Source organism: Hyaena hyaena, unplaced genomic scaffold, assembly GCF_003009895.1.
Source record: "Hyaena hyaena isolate Hyena2069 unplaced genomic scaffold, ASM300989v1 scaffold_101, whole genome shotgun sequence".
NCBI classification, from domain to species: domain Eukaryota; kingdom Metazoa; phylum Chordata; class Mammalia; order Carnivora; family Hyaenidae; genus Hyaena; species Hyaena hyaena.
Genome location: NW_024080733.1, coordinates 3571227 through 3593882, shown reverse-complemented (window position 1 = coordinate 3593882; position 22656 = coordinate 3571227). Strand labels below are relative to the sequence as shown.

The 22656-nt window shown below is 39.4% G+C and overlaps 1 protein-coding gene across 2 annotated transcripts in view; it reads left to right on the top strand.

Annotated features, from left to right (window-relative positions):
* The window catches only part of STK17A (serine/threonine kinase 17a), a 39736-nt gene that overhangs the window by 15038 nt on the left and 2042 nt on the right, over nucleotides 1-22656 (top strand). For both annotated transcript variants that reach the window (XM_039235702.1, XM_039235701.1), the window contains exons 3-6: nucleotides 6407-6551; nucleotides 17765-17891; nucleotides 21965-22013; nucleotides 22102-22281. In XM_039235702.1, coding sequence (XP_039091633.1) covers nucleotides 6407-6551; nucleotides 17765-17891; nucleotides 21965-22013; nucleotides 22102-22281 — 501 coding nt within the window. The remainder of the gene's footprint in view (nucleotides 1-6406; nucleotides 6552-17764; nucleotides 17892-21964; nucleotides 22014-22101; nucleotides 22282-22656) is intronic.

Below are 22656 nucleotides of genomic sequence, written 5' to 3'. Positions count from 1 at the left end.
CACCTTCCCTCCAGGTGCTACAGGTTTAGTGAAAGAAATATAAATGATTGCAGCATTGTTGGCGTCTTACCCTAAATGCTTACTAGTTGCTGTGGGAACACAAACTGTAACAGTCATAATGTGATAAGAATTTACCCTGTGCCAGGCACTGTGCTAAATCAGTCAACTTTATATAAATCATAAACATGCTTTTTATGCATTATTTTAAAATTTTTTTCCAGCTTTATTGAGGTATAGTTGATACAGAACATTTTATAAGTTTGAGGTGTAGGATATGTTGATTTGATACACTTATGTATTGTGCAGTGATTACCACCATAGCATTAGCTAACACCTGCATCAAGTCACTTAATTACGTGTGTGTGTGTGTGTGTGTGTGGTAAGAACATTTAAGATTTACTCTCTTAGCAACCTTCAAGTATAAAACACAGTATTAACAACTATCATCACTATGCTATATGTTAAATTTCCAGAACTTATTAATCTTATAACTTGTAGTTTGTATTTGTACCCTTTGACCAAGATCTCTCTCCTTTTCTGCCACCTCCCTCCATTCACTGGTAACCACCATTCTAGTCTCTTTCTAGGAGTTTTACTTTTTTGGATTCTACGTATAAGTAGAATATATTTAATTGGCTGAATAACATTCCATTTTATATATAAATATATAAAACATATATCTTTAACAGGTGTGAGATGGTACCCAGTTGTGGTTTTGATTTGTGATTCCCTGATGACTAGTGATATTGAGCACCTTTTCATGTACCTGTTGCCTATTTGTATGTCCTGTGGAAAAATGTCTGTTTAGTGTCTCAGCCCTTTTATAGTCAGATTGGTTGTAGGAGTTCTTTATATATTTTGGATCTTAAACTATTATCAGTTAATATGTGCAAATATTTTCTCTCATTTCATAGGTTGCTTTTCATTTTGTTGATGGTTTCCTTTGCTGTGCTGAAGCCTTTTAATTTGATGTAGCCCCCACTTATTTTTGCTTTTGTTATCAAATTCAAAAATTTGCCAAGGCTGCTGTCAGGGAGCTTACTGCTTGTTTTCTCCAGAGTTTTATAGTTCAAGTTTTATATTCAAGTCTTTAATCCATTTTGATTTGATTTTTGTGTATGTGATAAGGGTTTTGTGTATCAGATAAGGGTTCAGTTTCATTCTTTTGCATGTAGCTACCCAGTTTTTTAAGAAACCATTTATGGAAGAAACTCTCCTTTCCCCATTGTACATTCTTGGCTCCCTTTTAGTAAATTAATTGACCATATATACATAATTTTATTTCTGGACTTTCTGTTCTGTTCCACTGATATATCTGTTTTTATGCCAATACCATACTGTTTTCATTATTATAGTTTTGATACGTACATATACATATGCACAGTTTTTTCCACAAGAAATTTTTTGTAAATGGGGTAAAATTGTTATAAAACATAAGTTTTAGGTATGCAACATAATTTGCTATCTGTATGCACCACAAAGTGATCACCACTAAAAGTCTAGTTACCATCTGTCACCATATAACTGACCCCCTTTTCCCATTTTGCCCACCCGTTGCCCCCTTCCCCTTTGGTTACTACCAATTTGTTCTCCGTACCTATGAATTTTGGTTCCTGTTTTGTTTGTTCATTTATTTTTTTAGATTCACATATGAGTGAAATTTTATGGTATTTGTCTTCTTCTGACGTATTTCACTTAGCACAATATCTTCACAGTATATCTGTATTGTTACAGGTAGCAGGATTTCATTTTTTTGCTGAGTAGTATTCTTTCTGATGTCATGGAAAATGGGATTGTTTTCTTAATTTCTCTTTCTGAAAATTCATTTTTAGTGTATAGAAAGACAGTGATTTTGGTATATTGATTTTGTATCCTGCAACTTTACTGAATTTGCTTATTTATAATTTTTTAAAAGATTTTTTTCTTTCAGTAACTTGAGCATAATACGCCTTGATTTGCCTTGTGTTTATCCTGCTTATGGTTTATTTTGAGCTACTTGGGCCTTTAGGGTTATAGTTTTTAACAAACTTGGGAACTTTTCAGGCATTATTTTTAAAAAATCGTCCTCTCCCACCTCTTCTCTTGTTCTTTCAATTACATTGTGCTCAACTGCTTGATATTGTCACTCAGCTTCCAGAGGTCCTATTGTCCTTTTCCCCCTCTCTGTACCTAAAATTGAATTGCAAGGTCATACAATTATATTGCTGTGTCTTAAAATTCACTGATTCTTCTGCAGTGTCTAATTTGCTATAAAGCCCATCCAGTGAAATTTTCATTTTAGATACTTTATTTTTTATCTCTAGAAGTTCCATTTGGTCGTTTTTCATACCCCTTGTTTCTCTTCTGTTATGTTCATATTTTACTTGAAATCCATCAGTATACTTATAATGCCTTATGTGCTAATTCTGTTATCTCTGTTATTTCTGGGTCTGTTTATTGTTTTTAAAACATTATTGTGGATTGTAATTTATGGCATTTTTAGTGTATAGTAATTTTTGGAAGGATGCAATACATTTAGATTGTCACAGTGTTGGGTGGATTTTATGATCTCCCATTAAAGAATGATGATGTTTGTTTTAGCAGGCAGTTAAATTACTTGTGAATCAGCTTTGTTGGGGCAGTTCAAAGGCTACTTAGTAAACTTACTACTTAAGGTATGGCCTGTATGGGGTGGGGGACCTGCTGACTGCCCAAGTGGTTGGCATGGTTTTTCTACTTCAACTGGACAAAATTCAAATATCTTACTTGGTTCTCTGTGAATGCTAGGAATTATTCAGCTTATTAATTTCCTAGCAGATCTTTGCCTGCACTCATAGAATTTTATCCTGTGCACCCCCATATTAGTATTTTGACTTCAGGATACGGCTAAGCAAATGTCTGAAAATCTTTCTCTGTGTAGCTCACTCCTCTCTGGTAGTGTAGCTCACTCCTCTCTGGTACTGTCCCTGTGAAATCCAACTTCATTAGCTTTGTCAAATTCCTATTCTGTTTCCTCAGTTTAGCAAAGCTGCCGTATTCTGCTTGGGTTGCTCTTTCACTCTATACCATAGTCCATAAATTGCTTCCAAGTAGGAAGACAGAAAAGGTAGGGCCCATCTTGTTTGTAACCTTCTTTTCAGGGATCATGGTCCTAACTTGTTCTCGTGTCTGAAAACAGTTGGCTTATACACTTTGCTAATTTTCTAGTTATTTATGGCTAGAGGGTAAGTTCCGTACCATTTGGCTGAAAGGGGAAGTAGCAGCTTAACCTTGCATGAATCGTGTCATTTACTTTTGACACCACCATGCCCTTTTATTTGTGTTCACTATTCTGGGGATGCACTCTTACCATTTCATCTAGTGGATTCCGATTCATTCTACAGGGCTCAAAATAAATGTTTTTCTAAGATTTTTTTTTCTCCTTTCCAGTTAATTGCTCAGTTGCTAAATTATCACATCACTGATGTATAATTTCACACCCATATATATTGTTGCATATGTATTCTTTAAAGTGTGTTTCATATTTTCTCTCTCCTACTGATACATGAAGTCATAAGCCATACTTATAATTAATTTATCTTTCTGTCCATAGCACATTGCATAAGACCTAACATATTTGATTGGTATTTGTTCATTTTTAAGAGTGAAGGAATAAAGATCTAAACTGACCCTTTAAGCAGGGTAGAAATGGAAATGCTAGTTTCTGTAGAAAAAATGAGTGTTTGGTGTTTGAGGTTGGGAGCCAAGATGTAGACAAGGTGCAGGCAGCCAGGGAGACACAGTGACTTTCAACCTGCAAGTATCATGTATATGGCTCTGCATAATGTTGACGGAAAAGATACTTATCCCCTAACTTTTTAAGGGCCACTAGAAAATTGAAATTAAAAGTTTTTAATATGTTTTATAAAAATAGGTTTTTGTAAAATTTTTTGTGAAAGTTCTTGAATTAATGTTTCCATAAAAAAAAAATTGGTAATCAATTGTATGTAATTCTTAATAAAGTTTTCTGGGAAGTTTTAAAGTAGTGGAAAACAACGCTACTAAAGTAAATATACCATAATATAACCATGAAAATCTTGCTGTAGTTAAAAGACAGGCAAAACAAAATGTAGTGTTTCTCTGGCTTTAGGTAAGGGAAGATACTTCCTGTGAAGTAGTTGATAACATTCTTAAATTTCCTGTAATCCTGCTTAACAGATGCTTTTAATGTTGCATTAAAAGCAACAATTAAAACAGATGCTTTTAATTGTTCGTTAGTATAATTTTGTTTAGTTCCACTAGTTAATAGGTTACTGCGTCAAACTTACATGTAAGCAGGTGAAAGAGAGGGTGATTACACATTGTATCAGAGGGTATATGCAAGTCTTGCTGGTCACTGAAGGCTAGTTTTTACAGCTTCTTTGATAGTCTGCCTTTGAAATATATCCTTGAAAATTTTCAGAAAATGGTAGTTTTGTGCTTCATATCTTGTGCTTATGTAAAGTACTTAAATTATATTACGACAAGAATGGGTAAACTTTATAGTGAAATGAACTAATAATAAATTGCTCTTAAATTTTAGGTAAAGAAATCTTTGTACTTATGTAAACTGACCTATAGTGAATTTTATTGTGGATGGTAGTAATGAGCTGAGAGACTCAGAGGACAATAAATTATTATTGGAAAACTTTTTGAACCAAAAATACAGTTCTTTGTTTTAGTTGAGGAACATGGGCAGTTCTGAGTGTCACAGGCAAATTGAGTGTGTGTGTGCGTGTGCAAGCGCGTGTGCGCAGAGGGCTCCATGGGCTGTGTGTTACATCATGGTGCATCGAGCCGCTTGGACTGAGTTGACAAAGTTCATACTGATTTTTGCTTTAGGTCATCAAATCCATATTAACAGTATGTGGTACTCCTAGGCTGTAATTAATTTACTCTGTAATTATGCTGTGAATGTTCACCATTTCCTTTCTTCTGACTTGCATATTACTTTAACTGTGCCTGAATACATGATGGCCATTACACTTAAATAACATAAAAATGGTTGTGATGCTTTCATATATGGTTTTTTTTCATACTACAACAAATTGTAATAAAAAGTCAGTTGTATAGGTTTAGTCAATATGAACACCTTATCAGCCAGTGAATTCTTTTACTTTCATCATCTGCAACTGCTCAGCTTACTTAAATATGTTCTTCTCTAATTTTGATGACAAATTGTGTCTCCTTATATGGGCAGAATTTGGAAATAGGGTTGCTTTAACAGGAAAGGAAGCAACTAAATTATCTTATGAAAAGGAATTCAATAGGTAGCTCTTTTTCTGATAGCAGCAACATGGCTGTTTGTAGTTAGATATTTCATGTCAATTTTATAGCAACTTTATGAAAGCAATCTAGCCTCTTTTTTAACACCTAAAGGAAATTTTGAGATATGACATGAGCTGTTATTTATGGTATGAATGAATGTTTAAGTATAGACTTTTTGCTGAAGGAAAATGAAAATTTTTTAATGTTGATTTCCCCCCTCCCCTTATTGGCAAAATTAGTTGGAGAAAAATAAACCCAGATGCTTTGGCCAGAGGTTGAAAGAAAGTTTAAATCAGTACTCTCTTTCAGAGAGGCTAGACTCTTCCTATTAAAATTTCAAATGCACGTACACTTTAGTCCAGCTGTTTCTTTCTAGATGTCTACCCTTGAGAACTCCTTGCACATAAGTGAACCTGTGAGAAATTATAATGTGCCTTCTTATCACAGTATTGTTTATAGTTGTGAATAATTAGGAAGAAAGTAAATGTCCTTCAAAGGGGAATGGTTACATCAGGTATGGTTTATTCACAGGGATGTAAGAGTTCAAAATTACAAAGTAGATAAATATAAAACCATTACAGAAAGATTAAGACATGTTTAAAAGTAAGAAAGAGTTGTAGAACAGTATCAGTAGAATGTGTCCTATATTACCATTTGTTTTTTTAAAAATCCAGGCAACCAATATTTTTTGTATGCATTTAATATGTATATATTTTTAAAAATTCTGGTAGGATATACTACACCAAAGGGAGAATAGCACTTATCTCTAGATGTGGTTCGAGAATTGGGGAAGGGTCTTTAATTCGTTGGAGAGCATTAGCTTTATTTTCATTATTTGTGTTTTTTCTAAATATAAATATTATATGTGTTCTTCTACCAAAAATTTTCGAGAAATTTTCACTTGAAAGTATGTTAATACAGTTTACTGTTAAAGTTTAATTTTTGAAGTTCTTAATCTGAACTAATATTAGAGGCTTGACATTTTTATTTAAAAGGAAAAATAGATACAGGGACATACATTCAAATTATACTTTACCTAAATAAAGATACTTAATATGTAAAATATTAAGAACAAAAAGGCTAAATCTTTTTAATGAGTCCTTTTACTTTATAATTAAAGTGTGCTTCTGCCCTTCTCTAGTGCTGCTGGGGGTGAAATCTTTGACCAGTGTGTTGCAGACAGAGAAGATGCCTTTACAGAAAAAGATGTTCAAAGACTCATGAGGCAGATATTAGAAGGTGTTTGCTTTTTGCATGCTCATGATGTAGTACATCTTGATTTGAAGGTAAGATCTAAATCACTTTACAATTTTGAGATTGCTAGAGAATGACATACTAGATGTAAAATATTTCTAACAGTGATTTATTTAAGTATTTATCAAGTTTTTGTATTTTATTAGGTACTAAGGATATGAAGGTTGTGTCTGTTCTTATCCATTAGACAATTATTTACATTAAGGAGGTAATGCACGTCTGCGTACATAGATAAATAATAATACATTGCTCAAAAAACAGAGCTTAGAGGGTATTGGTGGAATAGGTGAACTCTTCCTAGTAAGAGACAGAGTTTAAGCCAGACCTTTCAAAAAAAAAATTAGGATATAGATAGAGAAAATATAGGAAAATGTAGAAAATAGAGGATAAAATTAACTCACAAGAGTTAGGAATACTTGTTGGGCAAACATCAGTGGAATAGTGTCACTGTAATTGAGAGATGAAATAAGAGATACTGATAGTTGTGGAAAAGTCAGATTCTGGGAGTTTCTAATGTCATGAAGAGGTAGTTGACTGAAATTTTTAGCAGGGATATCTGAAAACCATGTTGTAGAAAATTAGGCAGCAGTAAATAGAGAACTAAAGAAATTACAGGTGGGTATATTTCTTTTTCTTTTTTTTAATGTTTATTTATTTAATAAATAAGACAGTATGAGCTGGGGAGGGACAGAGAGAGAGGGAGACAGAATCCGAAGCAGGCTCCAGGCCCTGCGCTGTCAGCACAGAGCCCTATGCGGGGCTCAAACTCACGCATCATGAGATCATGACCCCAGCCAAAGTCAGACACTCAACCGACTGAGCCACCCCGGTGCCCCAGAGGTGGGTAGATTTCTAGTTTAAAATTATCAAAGAAGGAAGGGGAAGAGGGAGGAAAGAGTACACAAAGGGCAGTTATAATGCTTTCAAGTGATCAAAATGCCAGCTGAAAGTATGGGAAGCAAAAATGGACATTTTATTAGCTAAAAAGTCCTTGGACATTCTAACTTAAGGAATGGCACTATTCGTTAATTCAAATATTGCCAGTACATAGTTGGTTTTTTCTTCAGTCTCCAACTCTGCCTTCTCAAAATGGCGGTAAGATGGTAGTAAGTTAGATACTGTCATTTTAGCCTTATAGTTGTCCAGAGATTCAGCAAGAAGGAGCCAGGTTCTATTTATTAGTCCTGAGATTCACTCTCATCAAACCAACTTAGATCAGTCTAGAACTAATAAGTATGTCAGGGGGAGGGAGGGGGTGCCGGGTTTTGACTGGTCAGGCCAGCATTGCCAGTGTCATTTGCTCCAACCCAGCAGGGTTAAATTCCTCCTCCCATTCCAAGTTTTATTTGGACTGAGAGTGGGGAATGGATAGATTCTCAGACCAGTTCTGTTTCAGGAAGAAACAGAGAGTAGGTGGGTGCTCAGGAGATAGTGAATGTCCACTACAAGTATCCTTAGCATATTCCTTTAGGCATCTGGGATAGAAAAGTCTAAGATCCCTGTTGATGGTTGCTTCCACCTGAAGTCCAGGTGTAGCTATGGGGAAATGAAACATTCCTCAAGGAGTACACCAGTGGCTCCAGTTCCTTACTAGTCAGAGGAGTTCAGGTTAGGAAAGAATGTAACGTGAGGAGGCTGAATCCCTGGACCTAAGAGGCTTTCCTATCTTGGACTTCTGCAGCCACATTCCACTCCTCGTTCTCTCCCGATCTGTCTTGACCTCTGCTGTAGTTTGCCCCCCGCAGAAAGTAGACACTTAATGGCAGTGGTTCTCCAACTCTGACAGGGATCAGGATCGCCAGGAAAGGCTTATTAAAGCAAATGGTTAGGCCCTGATTCCAGAGTTTCTCATTCAGGGAAGGGCCATGTGATGCTGATACTGTGGGTCCAGGCGCCATTTTGAGAACCCCTGCTCTAGGGCGCACTGTGACACCTGATTGAATACCGTATAAACAACTGTGTCTAATCTTTACTGCATGAAGGAACACTCTCCAGGAAGAGTGAACAGTGTGTACTCTGGAGGTTGACGTCTAAAGTAAACTTGATAAAATTCCATCTGAAATAAGGTGGAAGGGAATAGATAATTCTTTCAAATAGTAGTTTCCTTCAGAAAAATACAGAGGAAAGAAAACAATTTGGGAACTTTTTCTTTTCTGAAGAATGCCAATTTAAATCCATTCTGTAAGCAGATATTTTTTTAGTACAACGGCTAAAGTGCATGATTATAACACTGTAGACTATGGTAGTTAGAGTGGCATTTTTTGAAAGTAAGTGTGGACAAGTGTGTGCCCACATGTAGTCCCAGGGTATTAAGGCTGAAGATGATTAGAGATCATCTAGGTAGAACCCTCTTAGCAAGAGTGGGGGAACTGGGGCTTTGTTATTTTTCCTTTAGTCTGCCATATGTTTAGAAATTCAGAGATCTGTGTTGTAAGAAATACCCACCTGTGCTTCCCTCGGGAACACTCGCCGGAAAGACATGGTCTCTGCAGCCTAGACTTGAGTGGACTCAGACTGTAAGAAGCCTCAGGTAGTCTCAGCCACGCAGAAGAATTCCCAGAAGTAATGTTTGTGCTATGCTTGTTTTCATGTTTGGTTTTACACACTTATCTTTGTTAAGTCCTCTTGTTTTTTAGGTTTTGCTAGTTTTGTGATATAAAAAAGGACTTCTAGGAATGAACCCCGATTTAAAGAACACTACTTCTGTAGGAAATACGCTTTCGATTTATGACAGCTCAACCTATGACTATTATTCAGGAACTAATTAAGTAGCAAGTCAGGTTGTCAACACTATGTGTCATGGATCTTTGATGTTACTTGAAAGCCCCCAAAGGTGAAAATTAAGTTCTTGAATACCAGGTTTAACTGTATTTACTCAAGGAAATTATATCCCTTTCTCCCCAATACACTCCGTATAAATCATCTTCCTTTCTCCCCAGTACACTTAGTGTAGAATTCTTTCTGGATTTAATAGAGGCTTTGATGTTGGAAACTGGACTGTTTCCTAGGCCCAGAGGAACTAGAAGACAGGGTGGCCCAGTAGGTTCTCAGCCTTACTTCTGCCCTCGCGGTCTTCACATGTGCAATCAGATTTGTCTAAGTGAACTGCTGAAGGGGGAAGGTTGGAGATGGGGTTGATGGGGCAGGAGTGCAGATAGGAATGGTTTCTACCAGAAGGTCATCTCCAGTTGACTTTCTTTGACCTCTGTGAGTCTGGACAGAAGGTCTACTGTCCTATACCTTTTAACAGCTATCTGCCCAGTGACAGTTTATGCTTGTACTGTTGACTCTGAGTCTGTAAGAGCTTGAAAGCTACAAAGCTAAATAATGTCTTCTAAAGTATTAATTCTGTGAATTAGAGAAAAAAATAGTTTTAATTCTATTAAAATTGGTAATCCCCACTTGTACGTTAACTTTGAGTTGGTAGAGTATTCTCCCTATTATGGTTAAGATGGGGAATTCTTGTCCCAGAGACAAGGAGGAGTTAGAAGTTAGAATGCTTATTACAGTTGCTCCTATGAAAGAGATAAGTGACACATGGGAAATCTGCTACTTGGCTGCAGGTCAGACCCCAAATGGGCAGTTTGCCAAAAGACTATTCACTGAAGACTCTCAGCCAAATAACTTAAATTGAATATGGCAAATGCTTTGAAGGGTAGCAGATGCAGATTTTGGAGTGTTTCTAGGATGACAAAAATAGAAAAGACACTAGATTGTGATTAGGGGAAAACCCATTCATTGCATGTAAATCATGGCGGGACTGACAAATCTGAGAAACAACAATTCTACCAAAGTCAGAACAAAACTAAAAGCTTCAAAATAATATCAGTTAGTGAATTAGTCATTGGCATAGTGGCCTGCTTTTACTTCAGTCAGAGGAAGGACTTGACCAAAAAGAACACAAAGAAACCCAGTCTTAAGACCCAGTGCTCTTTGTGTTTGAATGGTCTTCTGTTGGTTAGACCTTCCAGCAGCTCTGTGCTGGGCATGTAGTAGTTCCCTCTCCACCCTGTTAGGTGGATATGATGAGAAGCTTGGGAGCAGACCAGGAACTAGAAGCCAGAACTCTACCTTTTGAGGTTTAAGTTGGTCACTGACAATTTGAAACCGTAACATTTCTCAACAGCCTCCCAAACTGATTTAGACAGTAATATTAACCTATTTCTGTACTGTGATCTGGATTTTAATAAAAGTCACTTAACTTGAATTCTCATTGCCTGATAAAAATGTTGTTTAAAATTTTATCCATGGCACCTTGAGGCTAATTAATAAGCAAGTTAGCCTCAAGTTTACAGTGCTCTTTTCCAGGGGTGATTGTTCAGTAAATGTTAAATGGGTTTTATACAAAGACGAAGATAACAAGATAAATGAAAGGATTCCCCCCCAAAACCGAGAAATAAGATTTTACAGAGATCTCCCTACTGCCTTTATCTATTTGAGGACAGTTTGTGTGTTTCCTTCCCTTCCCTACCCCCCCCCCCCCCCCCCGCCCCCGCCCCTTTCATTGCCTCTCCATTGACCATGTCATTTTCTTTCTTACCACCTGGGATTCATGCATCTTAAATAGAATTAGGTAGGGGCGCCTGGGTGTCTCAGTCGGTTGGGCGGCCAGCTCAGCTCAGGCCATGATCTCACAGTTCATGGGTTTGAGCCCTGCATCGGGCTCTGTGCTGGCAGCTCAGAGCCTGGAGCCTGCTTCCGATCCTGTGTCTCCCTCTTCTTCTGCCCCTCCCTGCTTGTTCTCTGTCTCTCTCTCTCAAAAATAAGTACAATTAGGTATTGTGAGCCACAGCTTCTTTATCATGAACTGGGTTCTCTAGAAAGGAAGTCTAAACTGTAATGCTAATGCACATCTCTGTTTTCAGCCTGTATATTTCACTTCCTGGAAGTGGGTATGTTTTGCCATCAAACACTGACAGATTATAGTCCTGTAATTGTACTTCTTTTTTATTTAGAGGAGTAAGGTCTGTTTTTAAAATGTGTCTGTGGTCAAACAGGGCACAGTTGATAGAAACTACGTAATAAACATTAACTCAAAGTCCATGAAAGAGTTTGATGTTGAGATGTTTTTTTTCCCAGCAACCTCTCTGTCAACTGTTTAGTCTCTCACATTGGTAGATGATGGATGCACATTGGTAGATGATGGATGCTGGGCCTAGATTTCAAATTTGATCACACTAATTGAGAATTTACTATATTACTACCACACCCAGCTAGCTTTTGCATGATTACTAAAGAAAGCATTTCCCAAGGAATGTAAAGTATAAACAAACATAAGGGGAAAACATGTAAGCTATTTTAAGGGCATAAATGATATTTAAGAACATTCACAGAATGTGCATGTTTTATTAATCATAAAATGGACCTTAAGATACAGTGATGATTTCCACTTAGCAATATTTTGTTTAGCATTTTGTATGTGCTGGGAAGGGCAAAACATGTTCAGCGATGAATATATGTAACAGAACCAAATTTCTCTCCTCTAATTTGCCTGAATAATGACAGTTAATTTTACTATAATATTTCATTAATGTAATAAAACTAGAATTACCTTGACAAGTCTTGGGACTCCTAATTGTAGGTTTTTTCCTTGAAGAAATTACTAGAAGCTGACTAACAAAGAGAATGTCACTTTATAATGAAGTTTGTTTATATATATTACCAAAACCTCTCGTTATTTTATCATTGAAAAGAGAGATTGATTATAACACTGATTAGCTGAGCATTTTCACTCCTTTTGTGTGTGTGGCAGGGCAGGGGTGCTTTACCTGGTTGGGGTGTTGATAAGAATTTAGCACGCCTCTGCAGTTCATGCTTCTGTAGCGCCAGCAGTGTGGTTGTGTCTTTCCGTTCAGTTTTTGGTTTTTACTGTAGCCAGAACTTTCAGTGATTTAAAAAACAGGTCTTTGTACAAAACTACAGATTACACTGAGCTACAGTATGGTTTTATTTTCACTGTTGAGAAGTCTGTTTTTATGAATATGTTTTCAAAATGAATTACATTCTGTGATTGCATAGTGGTAATATGGACATTATGCAAGAGATATTAATTACTGAACACTTACTGGGATATCACTTAGATCCCTTTATTAGCTTTTATAGCTGCAGTGTTCAGTCCAGTACCACCAGCTGTTTGTGGCTGTTGAGCACTTGAGAACTGAGATGTGTTCAGAGTGTGAACTCCATACCGGATTTCAAGGACTTAGTATGGAAAAAAAGTAAAACATCTCCATAGAATGTATATATTATTTGTTGAAGAGATCTCTTAGATATGTTGGATTAAAAGAATATTAATTTCACCAGTTTCATGTTATTTTTTATAATATGACGACTAGAAAGTGTTAAATTAGGTTCTGTGACTTGTATTACCTTTCCATAGGACAGCACTGGTTTAGAGAATACCCACAGATGATTAAGCCAGAATTGCCTGTTACATAAAGGTCACCTAGTCTTTCAACTTCTTTTTCAACCTGTTGTAATCTAGCCTTTTCTCCCCTGGTCTTGCTAAAAATCATTTCTTCAGAAGCCTTTCAGACTTTGGTTATTTGGTACATTCAGTGGCTTTTTCTTGGTCCTCATTCTTCCCCGCGTCCCTTCCGATGCTCGCTCCTTCCTTCCTTCCTTCCTTCCTTCCTTCCTTCCTTCCTTCCTTCCTTCCTTCCTTCCTCCCTCCCTCCCTCCCTCCCTCCCTCCCTCCCTCCCTTCCTTCCTTCCACACGATGCCTATGTTCTCGGCCTCCCCTTCAGATGGCTCTTCCCGAGTGCCCTCCTCACTCGCGTTGCCGCTTCCTGGATGTGGTTATCAGCCAGAACTCATCTTGGCCACTTCTCTTCCTGCCCATATTCTCTTCCTCTCGTTTACTTCCATGGTTTTAGTTTTGCCTCTGTGCCCTTGCCTTCTAAAGCAGTATCCTCAGCCCTGTGTCCTCTCCGGACCGGATTCCCAGCTGTGCTGGGTGCTTCTGCGGGCCCCTCCGATTCTGGGAAGCAGAGCTGAACCAGCGGCGCCCTCTTGCTGACCCGACCGTGTTAGTCGGCGAATAAGCACCTTAGCGTTCCTGCTCCTGCACAAGTCACGATGGACTGTGCTCTTTGCCACTGTAATGAGTAAAGTTTCTTCTGTGTTTTTTCATTCCGTGCTTCTTCCTGTCTCCCTCACGCGCTCTCCCCCGTTCAAGACTTTAAAAATAGGATAAAGGCACCTTCTTCAGAGACATTCTTGTATTTGACCCCACTCGGCACGCGTCCCGCCCTGTACTGGCTCACCTGTGCACTTCGGCCTGTGGCCTTTGCTGTTCCCGGAACGTCCTCTTGCCTTCCCCTGTGGTCTGCCTCCTGCCAGTTCTTCCAGAACAGCCCGGAAAGCCCGGACTGAGTCTTGAGCTTCCACCCCTTTGTGCCTGCCACCACACTTGTCCCCGTCACCTTTGTGCTGTTCCCCAGTGTGCAGTCCCTCCGCTAGGAGCTCGCCTTTGCCTTGGGCAGCGTCTTTCCTCTCTCTGGGATGCTCCCTGTCTACCCCACTCCCCAAAGTATTTGCCGTGACTGCTCCTTCTCAGCATTGCCTTCTCCCCAAATACGGTCTTCTCCGAGACACCTCCCCCGACTGCGCAGAAGAGAACGTGCATATGCACACAGACGCACCCGGCAGGTACTGTCACCGCTACCCCACTCTGAGGTCTCCTGGGTGCTTAAAACTACCTGAGGTATCATTGCTTCCTTATACTTGTTTGTCCCCATTAGAACACAAGGCTCCAAAAGAACAGGGAACTCCTGTCTTTCCTGTTACTTTTCCAGTAGGCAGTCCATAAAATTTTTTTAATAAATGACAAAATCCTTTTTCTCCTTCAGCGTCTGCTCACTTACCTCCTGTGTAATTCTCCAAGGCTAAATTTTCCCTCTTACTTATTTATTGCCTGAACACTTTGTCTATGACGGCACTTAAAATGCACAGCAGAGTTAGTCAAGCCTGATATAAGTGCTTCTGTTTTCTCTTCTGACAGCGATCTCTCTGTCCGTAGGGACTTGTTATTGCTCATATTTATAGTGCCTCCATTCCTGACACAAAATAGATGCCCTTCAGATTTTTTTTATAGTCAGTCACATTTTTTCCTTTCATTCAAACAGCAAATAACGTGTGCCTCGTGTGTGCTGGCACCGACCCTGGCGCTATCACAGTGACCAGTACGGTGGCTCGTGGAGCTGTGGATTCATCCTCTGCTTCTGAATCCAGACTTTGAATAATCTACAAGTAATTTCTGAGAAGGGCAGGATGGACGGTTGGGTCAACATTGAGCCCCTTGTAAAAGAAAGGGACCATCTGGACCTCAACTCCTTTTTCATATTACAGCTCTTCACTGTTGAACATTGTTAGAATCTGCTTCACTGCCATCCTGGGTCTTCTCAGCAAGTTGACACCAGGCAAAGAAGAACAGGGAAAAAGTATACAAAGATACTTCTGTGCGAGAGAGCATGGCAAGTAGGAGAGACGGAACAGTGTCCATTGAGACTTGCTGTCCCTGGGCCAAAGGGAACGGGTTTATGATGAGGCTGGAGAGCTAGGCAGGAGCTCCAGCTAGCAGGGGTTTTATAGCACATTTGGAAGTTAAAAACAATGGGAAGCTACTGAAGGGTTTAGGCAGGGGCATGACAGATCAGGTTTATAGAGTGCAAAAGATCTTTCTGGCTAAGTATGGGTAAAATAGATCCTGGCAAACCACTAAAGAGTCTGTTGCAATTAAGCAAAACTTGATGGTAGCTTAAATGAGTGTTCTGTAGTTGGAGAGAAATAAGTAAAGTTTAGAAGTGCTTAAATTTATGATTTAAAATCAATAGGATATGATGAGACGTTAGCTAAATGAGTAGAAAGCGGGGAGAGAGGAATGACCCAGGTGATTCTTAGTGTTTTCTATTACCCTGCTGGGTAAGGGTGGCATCCCCTGGGGTGTGATGATCATTGGCATACAGGGAATCTGATTTGGGGAGGAAAATAGGAGTCTGATTTGGGCATGTTGAATTTGAGATAGCCTTGAGACCTCAAAGAGAGATTAGGTAAGCAGTTGGTTGAAGAGGTCTGAGCCAGAGAAAAATCTGTGACTCCTAATGTATAGGTGATAATTAAGCCTTAGGTGCAGATACCTTGTATAAGGTGAGAGTGTGGAGTGAAAGGAGCAAAGAGCCTCAAGATCAGGCCGTGAGAAATCCACGTTAAAGGAACCCACTTAGAGGAAGTTCCTTGAACCCAGTTAGAGGATGTTCCTTGAACCCAATTAGAGGAAGTTCCTTGAACCCAGTTAGAGGAAGTTAAAGGAACCCAGTTAGAGGAAGATGAACCAACAGAGGAGACAGAAGCAGCAGCCAGAGAGTCAGGAGGAAGACCTGGGTAGTGTTTTGTTCTGGAAGCCAAGAGAAAAAGAGTTTGTAAACAAGAAAGGAGTGACAGCAGTGCCAGGCACTGCTGAAGTGGTAGTCCAGAGAGCGTGGAAATATGTCACTGAATTTTAGTGACCTGCAGTAGAGGAATGAGGACACAGAAGCCCAGTGGAGTGGTTGAACATGCATGGAAGGAAAGGAAACGTTAACATTCATCGTAAACCTCTGGAGAACTACAGTGTGATGGAGAGGACAGAGAACTACAGTTAGCTAAACAATGGAATAAGTTTGCTATGGACGAGATGTTGTGGAGTAGAGGGGAGGCAGGTATCAAACCCTCCCTGGAAGGCCAGAGGGGGCATCAGAGAAGGCGTTATTGAGGAATCAGTGCTTTGTTGAGAGCCACCATGCCTGAAGTGAATGATGAAACTAAATTTGTTGGGGAGAGAGTTTCCGGAGAAGTAACCATCTTGTCTAGGGATTACAGCTTGTTGGATTTGGAACACAGATTGCCTACTGAATAGTGGCAGGAGGTTAATCTTGAAGAGGAAGCAGAAGCACTGAGGTGCTACAGTGAGGTATTTATACTTTATTAGCTTCTCAACTTATCTTTAGAAAGATTCTTAATGGCAGAAGACAGTAAGTGTAGACTCTGAAGCAACAGAAACTTTTCTTTCAAGTGCCATTTCAAAAATTCTAATGAATTTTATATTCTAACCCATAATGTATGGGTTTTTATGTAAAAGTATCTGAGATTATTTTCATTTGGGTTAAAAAAAAATGACTCCAGGAATATGAACCCTATTGATCCTGTGGCCTTGGCTAGCTCTCTCGTGCCCATGGTCAAATACATCCTATTTGAGAGTGTGTCCATTGGTGAAGACTAGCACCAGTATCATGATCAGACTTCCATTATGGTGAGATTATTGTACAGTGAAGGATGGGCTGAAGGTGGGGGCAGCTAGAGGCAGGAGAGTGGTAGTCCAGGTAAGAAATCATGAATACCCAAACTATAAGCAGTGGGGGTTTTGCAACTTAAGAGCATTGGCATGCCAGTGACTTCACTAGGCATGAGACATGATTAAATATGAAGGAGATGGAGTACTTTAGGATGATTCGCCAGAACCTGACCTGGGCATTGAGATTGGGAGTATAGAAGGACAGGCCTGGGTTTGGTGGGGTTGAAGGAAGAACCCCTGCTTGAGGTGTTTATTGAATAGATGGCCTTTGCTCACTAGTGGGAGCTGAAGGTATGGCCCACTTCAGCCAAATGCAAAGATCGATTTAATTGGACCTATGAGTCAGCAAGGGGCTGAGGGTAGGGGGTAGATAGAGGTTATCAGCACGTATGTGGGAGCCGAAGCTTGATAATAGATGAGATTGCTGAAGGATAGAGGGCCAGCAGGCAAGAGATCTGGAGCAACATGAATATTTAAAAGCAGGAAAGAAGGGAAAAAAATCCTGAGAAAACGGTGAGAGAGCTATTGAGGAGGAAAAGACTGAAGAGTGCATATCTAGGAGAGGGGGCAAAATCCAGAATCCACTGCATTGAGACGTGAGGGAATAGCAGGAAGTGTGTTGGCTAGAGAGAAATGCAGAGTCACTTTATAAGTAGCTTGGTCTTGTTTTTAAAATAGGAGTAGATGCACATTTATGTTATGAGCAAGAGCCAGTATAAAGAGATTATATTAGACCTGTTGCCTTATACATATAAGTATATGGTAAAAATATTTGTTTAATGAATGACCGCTTATTGTTAAATTTGTCAGTCTCAGTTTCACAGTTGATGTGTGTGTTTTATGCACTACTTGCTCTTTCTATTCAGTCATGGTTTCATTAATTTGGAGAGTGTGGTGTTATTTTTTTTTTTTAGCCTCAGAATATTCTGCTGACAAGTGAATCTCCATTGGGTGACATCAAGATAGTTGATTTTGGCCTTTCAAGAATAATGAAGAACAGTGAAGAACTCCGAGAAATTATGGGTACTCCTGAATACGTGGGTAAGTCTTCATAAGACCGGGTTGTGTTCTGTGTTTGGAGACAGGCATCATCTTCATTAGGGAACTCATATGTGGCATGATTAATAGTGGGACAACTGAAATTCTGCCATCCGAGACTTCTTCCTGTGTATTAAATTTAAAAACTTGGGGCGCCTGGGTAGGTCAGTCAGTTGAGCATCCACCTTCAGCTCAGGTCATGATCTCGTGGTTCGTGGGTTCGAGCCCCATGTCGGGCTCTGTGCTGACAGCTAGCTCGGAGCCTGGAGCCTGTCTTTGGATTGTGTGCCTCCCTCTCTCTCTGACCCTCCCCTGCTCATGCTGTCTCTATCTCTCTCAAAAATAAATAAAACATTAAATAATAAATTAATAAATTAAATAAATTTTTAAACATGGTAAACTTAAAGAGTTAGGTACCAAACTGATGATCCCTTTCCCAAAAGACTGAGAGAATTTGAAGGGATTACTTCTAAACGGAATAGAAGAGGATTTTCTTCACAAAGTGTGCCATGTCAGATTATCTGAAGATGAGAGCATATTGAACAAATAAAGGCCTTTAAAGAACTTCAAGTTTGTAATTAACTTTGTTAAAGTAATTGCAAGCCCTGCAATTCCATAGATGTTGAAACGGGACGTTTTGTTGGATTGATGCACGGTTGAGAGCCTGTAGCAGAAAGAAAAAGGACATTAAACTCTGAAGGTCCTGGTAAGAGAGCAGCAGAAGTGATGAACCATGGCTTCTAGGTTTGGTACAAAAATAAGTAAACTATGACTTGTTTGATAAACTGGAAGAAAAATAGGAAGCTAAAGATTAGTGGTTTGAATGAATTAAAAAATATATATCTGTAAGCAGAGCAAGGCAGTGAAATAATCTAAAGATTGTGACCAGAGATTACACTATCAGCCTTTAAGATGTCAGAGATGCAACCGCTCTTTGTAATTTTAAAGAGCTGTGGAAGGGCGCTACGTTAGACCTATAGGTCTGTAGGTGAGGAAGCACGGGCACGCTGGTGGCTACATACGTGGGTCACGGACACGAGTGTGGAAGTTGTCTGAAGTGATGGCACGTGGTTTTAGGAGGATGGTTTTTGTGTCAGATGACAGCAAGCACCCAGGGCCCTGGCCTGAGGGAAGAGCATTCACTAGACGCTAGAGGTGTCAGGTGGGCAGACCGGCAGCATTCAGGGTCGCCCCAGACCCGCTTTCACAGAGCAGACGGTGAAGAGAGTCATCTTTGAAGGAGGGAAGACAGCAGGACTTAGTTTACAGGGGAGAGTTGATTCTGAAGACACAGGCTAGGAGAACGATAAGGTTGAGGAAAACCAAGCTGTTTGTTGATGATAGTACACAAAAATAATTCTGAGCTTTAACGTAAGTCCTACGATTTGAGAGGCGCCTCGGTGGCTCAGTTGGCTAAGCGTCTGGCTTTGGCTCAGGTCGTGTTCTTACAGTCTTTGAGTTCGAGCCCCACATGAGGCTCTGTGCTGACAGATTCTCTGTCCCCCTCTCTCTCTGCCCTGCTCACACTCTGTCTGCCCTGCGCGCTCGCGCACTCTCTCTTGCTCTGTGTCTTTCAAAAATAAACGTAAACAAAAAAATAAGTCCTACAATTTGAAACATCTCAAATTAATTAGGTAATAATTGATATCACAGACAGAAAAACAACCTTCAAAATGTTGATGTGTTCTTTGTGGCTAGAATACTTTTTTCAGTAAGTGCCATGACCACACAGTAGGGTTTAAGAGTGTGGCTTAATAGGCTTCATCTAGGAAAGAGGCAGCCCAGATTTTCCAGCCAGTGTAGAGCAGTGTAAACTAGAATGAAGGGTTGTGAGTTGAGAGCCCTGTAGTAATTATTACCCTGAATGAGTTTGTTTTGTTTTATGCTTTCTGTTCTTTGGTAAATTTTCTACCAAGAGAGCTTTTCCCCCCTCCAAAAAACAGAACTATCTTTACTATGAAAGTAATAAAACCCAATCCAAAACAATTAAAAATAATTCAAAAGTATATAATAGAGAAAAACAAGGGGACCTCTCCATTCTTTTATGGACTTTCAGAGATGAATATAAGACTCCCATCCTGTTTTTTTTTTTTTTTTTAAGGTTTTATTTTTTATTTATTTCTAGGAGAGAGAGAGAGACAGCGCGAGCAGGGGAGGGCCAGAGAGAGAGGGAGTCACAGACTGAAACAGGCTCCAGGCTCCGAGCCGGCAGTCAGCACAGAGCCCGACGCGGGGCCCGAACCCACGAACCGCGAGACCATGACCTAAGCGAAAGTCGGACGCTCAACCGACTAAGCCACCCAGGCGCCCCTCCCATCCTGTTTTCTAAACAGAATCATTTACCTGGGAGCGGTGGGCTGTCTGTCTACTGGCTGTGTATGTGACCTCAGTCCTGAAGTCTCTGTACCTCACATTCCTCTGTCCATAACGTGGGGCTATAATAATACTGCCTTACTGGATTTGCTATACCAGGCTCTTTTGTAATAAACACAGGAAAGGAGGCTACTGTTATTTCCTGCCCCCTCTTCCCACCATCTTTTTTTTTAGTGTTTCAGGTTTGTATTTAAATTCTAGTTAGTTAACATACTAATAAAAGTGGTTTCAGGAGTAAAATTTAGTAATTCATACAACACCCAGTGCTCATCGCAAGTGCCCTCCTTAATGCCCATCAGCCTTTTAGCCCATCCCGCGCCACCTCCCCGCTCACCTCCCCTCCAGCAACCCTCGGTTTGTTCTCTGTAGTTAAGAGTCTCTTTTATGTTTTGCCTCCCTCTCCCGTTTTTAACTTATTTTTCCTTCCCTTCCCCTATGTTCATCTGTTCTGTTTCTTAAATTCCTCAGTTGGGTAAAATCATATGGTCTTCCCACCATCGTTTGCTTTACTTTTTCCCCCTCCAATAATTTGGATGCTATGCATTTCATTTTAAATTTCCTAGTAGTTTCTTTTAAAACTTTTAAATTTGAACTGTTATTAAAACCTGTTTTACTGATAAAGTAATACATGTAGCTTCTGTTTTACAAGTCAGTTTCAGGAGTTGATGCTGAGGAAATTTAACCTACTTAACATTTTCTCCCAACCTTTCATTCCTCATATTCAGGGGACGGAGGAGGGGAGGTTGTCCCCAACCCGTAAAGAATATGTGACTTTAGTGTTTTGTCTTTTCCTAGAATTAAAACATCTTCATTCCCTTTTTTTTTTAAAATCATAATTGCAGCAGTTGTTTAGTCTTTGATATGTTTTTAAATGGATCCAATACTTGGTTGCCTGTCTTTTCTTCCTATTTGCATACTTTGAAAAAAAAAAAAAACCTCATCTTTTGGTTGACTAGATTCAATCAGTGAGTAGGCTTTTCCTTTCAAGGAAGATTTTCATAAATCTCTCCTAAGTTTTTGAACATTTGAAAATGTCTGTTGCTTTATGCATAACAGCAGTTTAGTTAAATATTATCAAAGCATACTTGTTTTTCACAACTCTACAGAGGCAACGTTGTCGTCTTTGTGTGTGATGCATGTCACCTGAGAACGCTCAGCGGTGGATTTTTTGTTGTTGTTGTTTTTAAACCTTGTTGGCTGACTTTTTGTCAGTGGGTAGACCCTTAGAGCTCACTCCAGCTACAGCATGGAGAATAGAGCAGTGATGTGGAATGAGTGGAGAGGTCAGGAGGGGAAAGTGCCCTGGACTAGGGTGGGGGCGGATGTAAGGAAGAGTCAGGGATGCATTGAGAAAGGTTTGTAAGTAGTAATCTGTTAGATACAGTGCTTCATTGTAGAGGATATGGGTGTCAGTTGTCAGGTTCTATTACAGTATTTATGCATTCAGATATCTTAAAAATATTAGGACCCAACAATGGAGGGTACAAGTGTGAAAAATAAACAATTATGTCTTGTTACACTTTACAATAACTCAGATTAATTTGTAGAATATATTATTGTGTTAATTTATTTCATTTTAGCCCAAATCTTGAATAGTGTCTTAGAGTTTCTAACGACTATTTAAAAAAAAATGTTTTATCTTGAAAACCAAATTAGGAATTTTTTTCACATAGCTAAATGTTTTCTTCTGTTTCTGATACTAGCGCCTGAAATTCTGAGTTATGATCCGATCAGCATGGCAACGGATATGTGGTAAGAGCTATTTATGAAATAAATGATCTAATTCGTTTCAAGAAATATATAGGCCACTAATTTTTCTTACGTTTTCATTCTGATTTAGGAGCATTGGAGTGTTAACATATGTCATGCTTACGGGAGTATCACCCTTCTTAGGTGACAATAAACAAGAAACATTCCTAAACATCTCCCAGATGAACTTAAGCTATTCTGAGGAAGAATTTGATGTTGTGTCTGAGTCTGCTATTGACTTCATTAAGACACTCTTAGTTAAGAAACCTGAGTAAGTATTAGTTCTTACTGATCCTTATCAATTTTTGAGTGATCTGCTCTGAACAAAAGCAGGTTAAACTGAAACACAAAAGTGTAGACATTAAGCCAGGTAAGACCTTGAACTTACTACATCTGTTGAAAGAAAAAGTGTCAAAAATGAGAATGTTTCAGGGCGCCTGTGTGGCTCAGTTGGTTAAGCGTCTGACTTTGGCTCAGGTCATGATCTCACAGTCTGTGTGTTCAAGCCCCTCATCAGGTTTTGTGCTGACAGCTCCGAGCCTGGAGCTGCTTTGGATTCTTTCTCTCCCTCCCTCTCTGCTCCTCCCCCACTAGTTCTCTCTCTCTTAAAAAAAAAAATGAGTAAACATTAAAAAAAAAGAGAGGA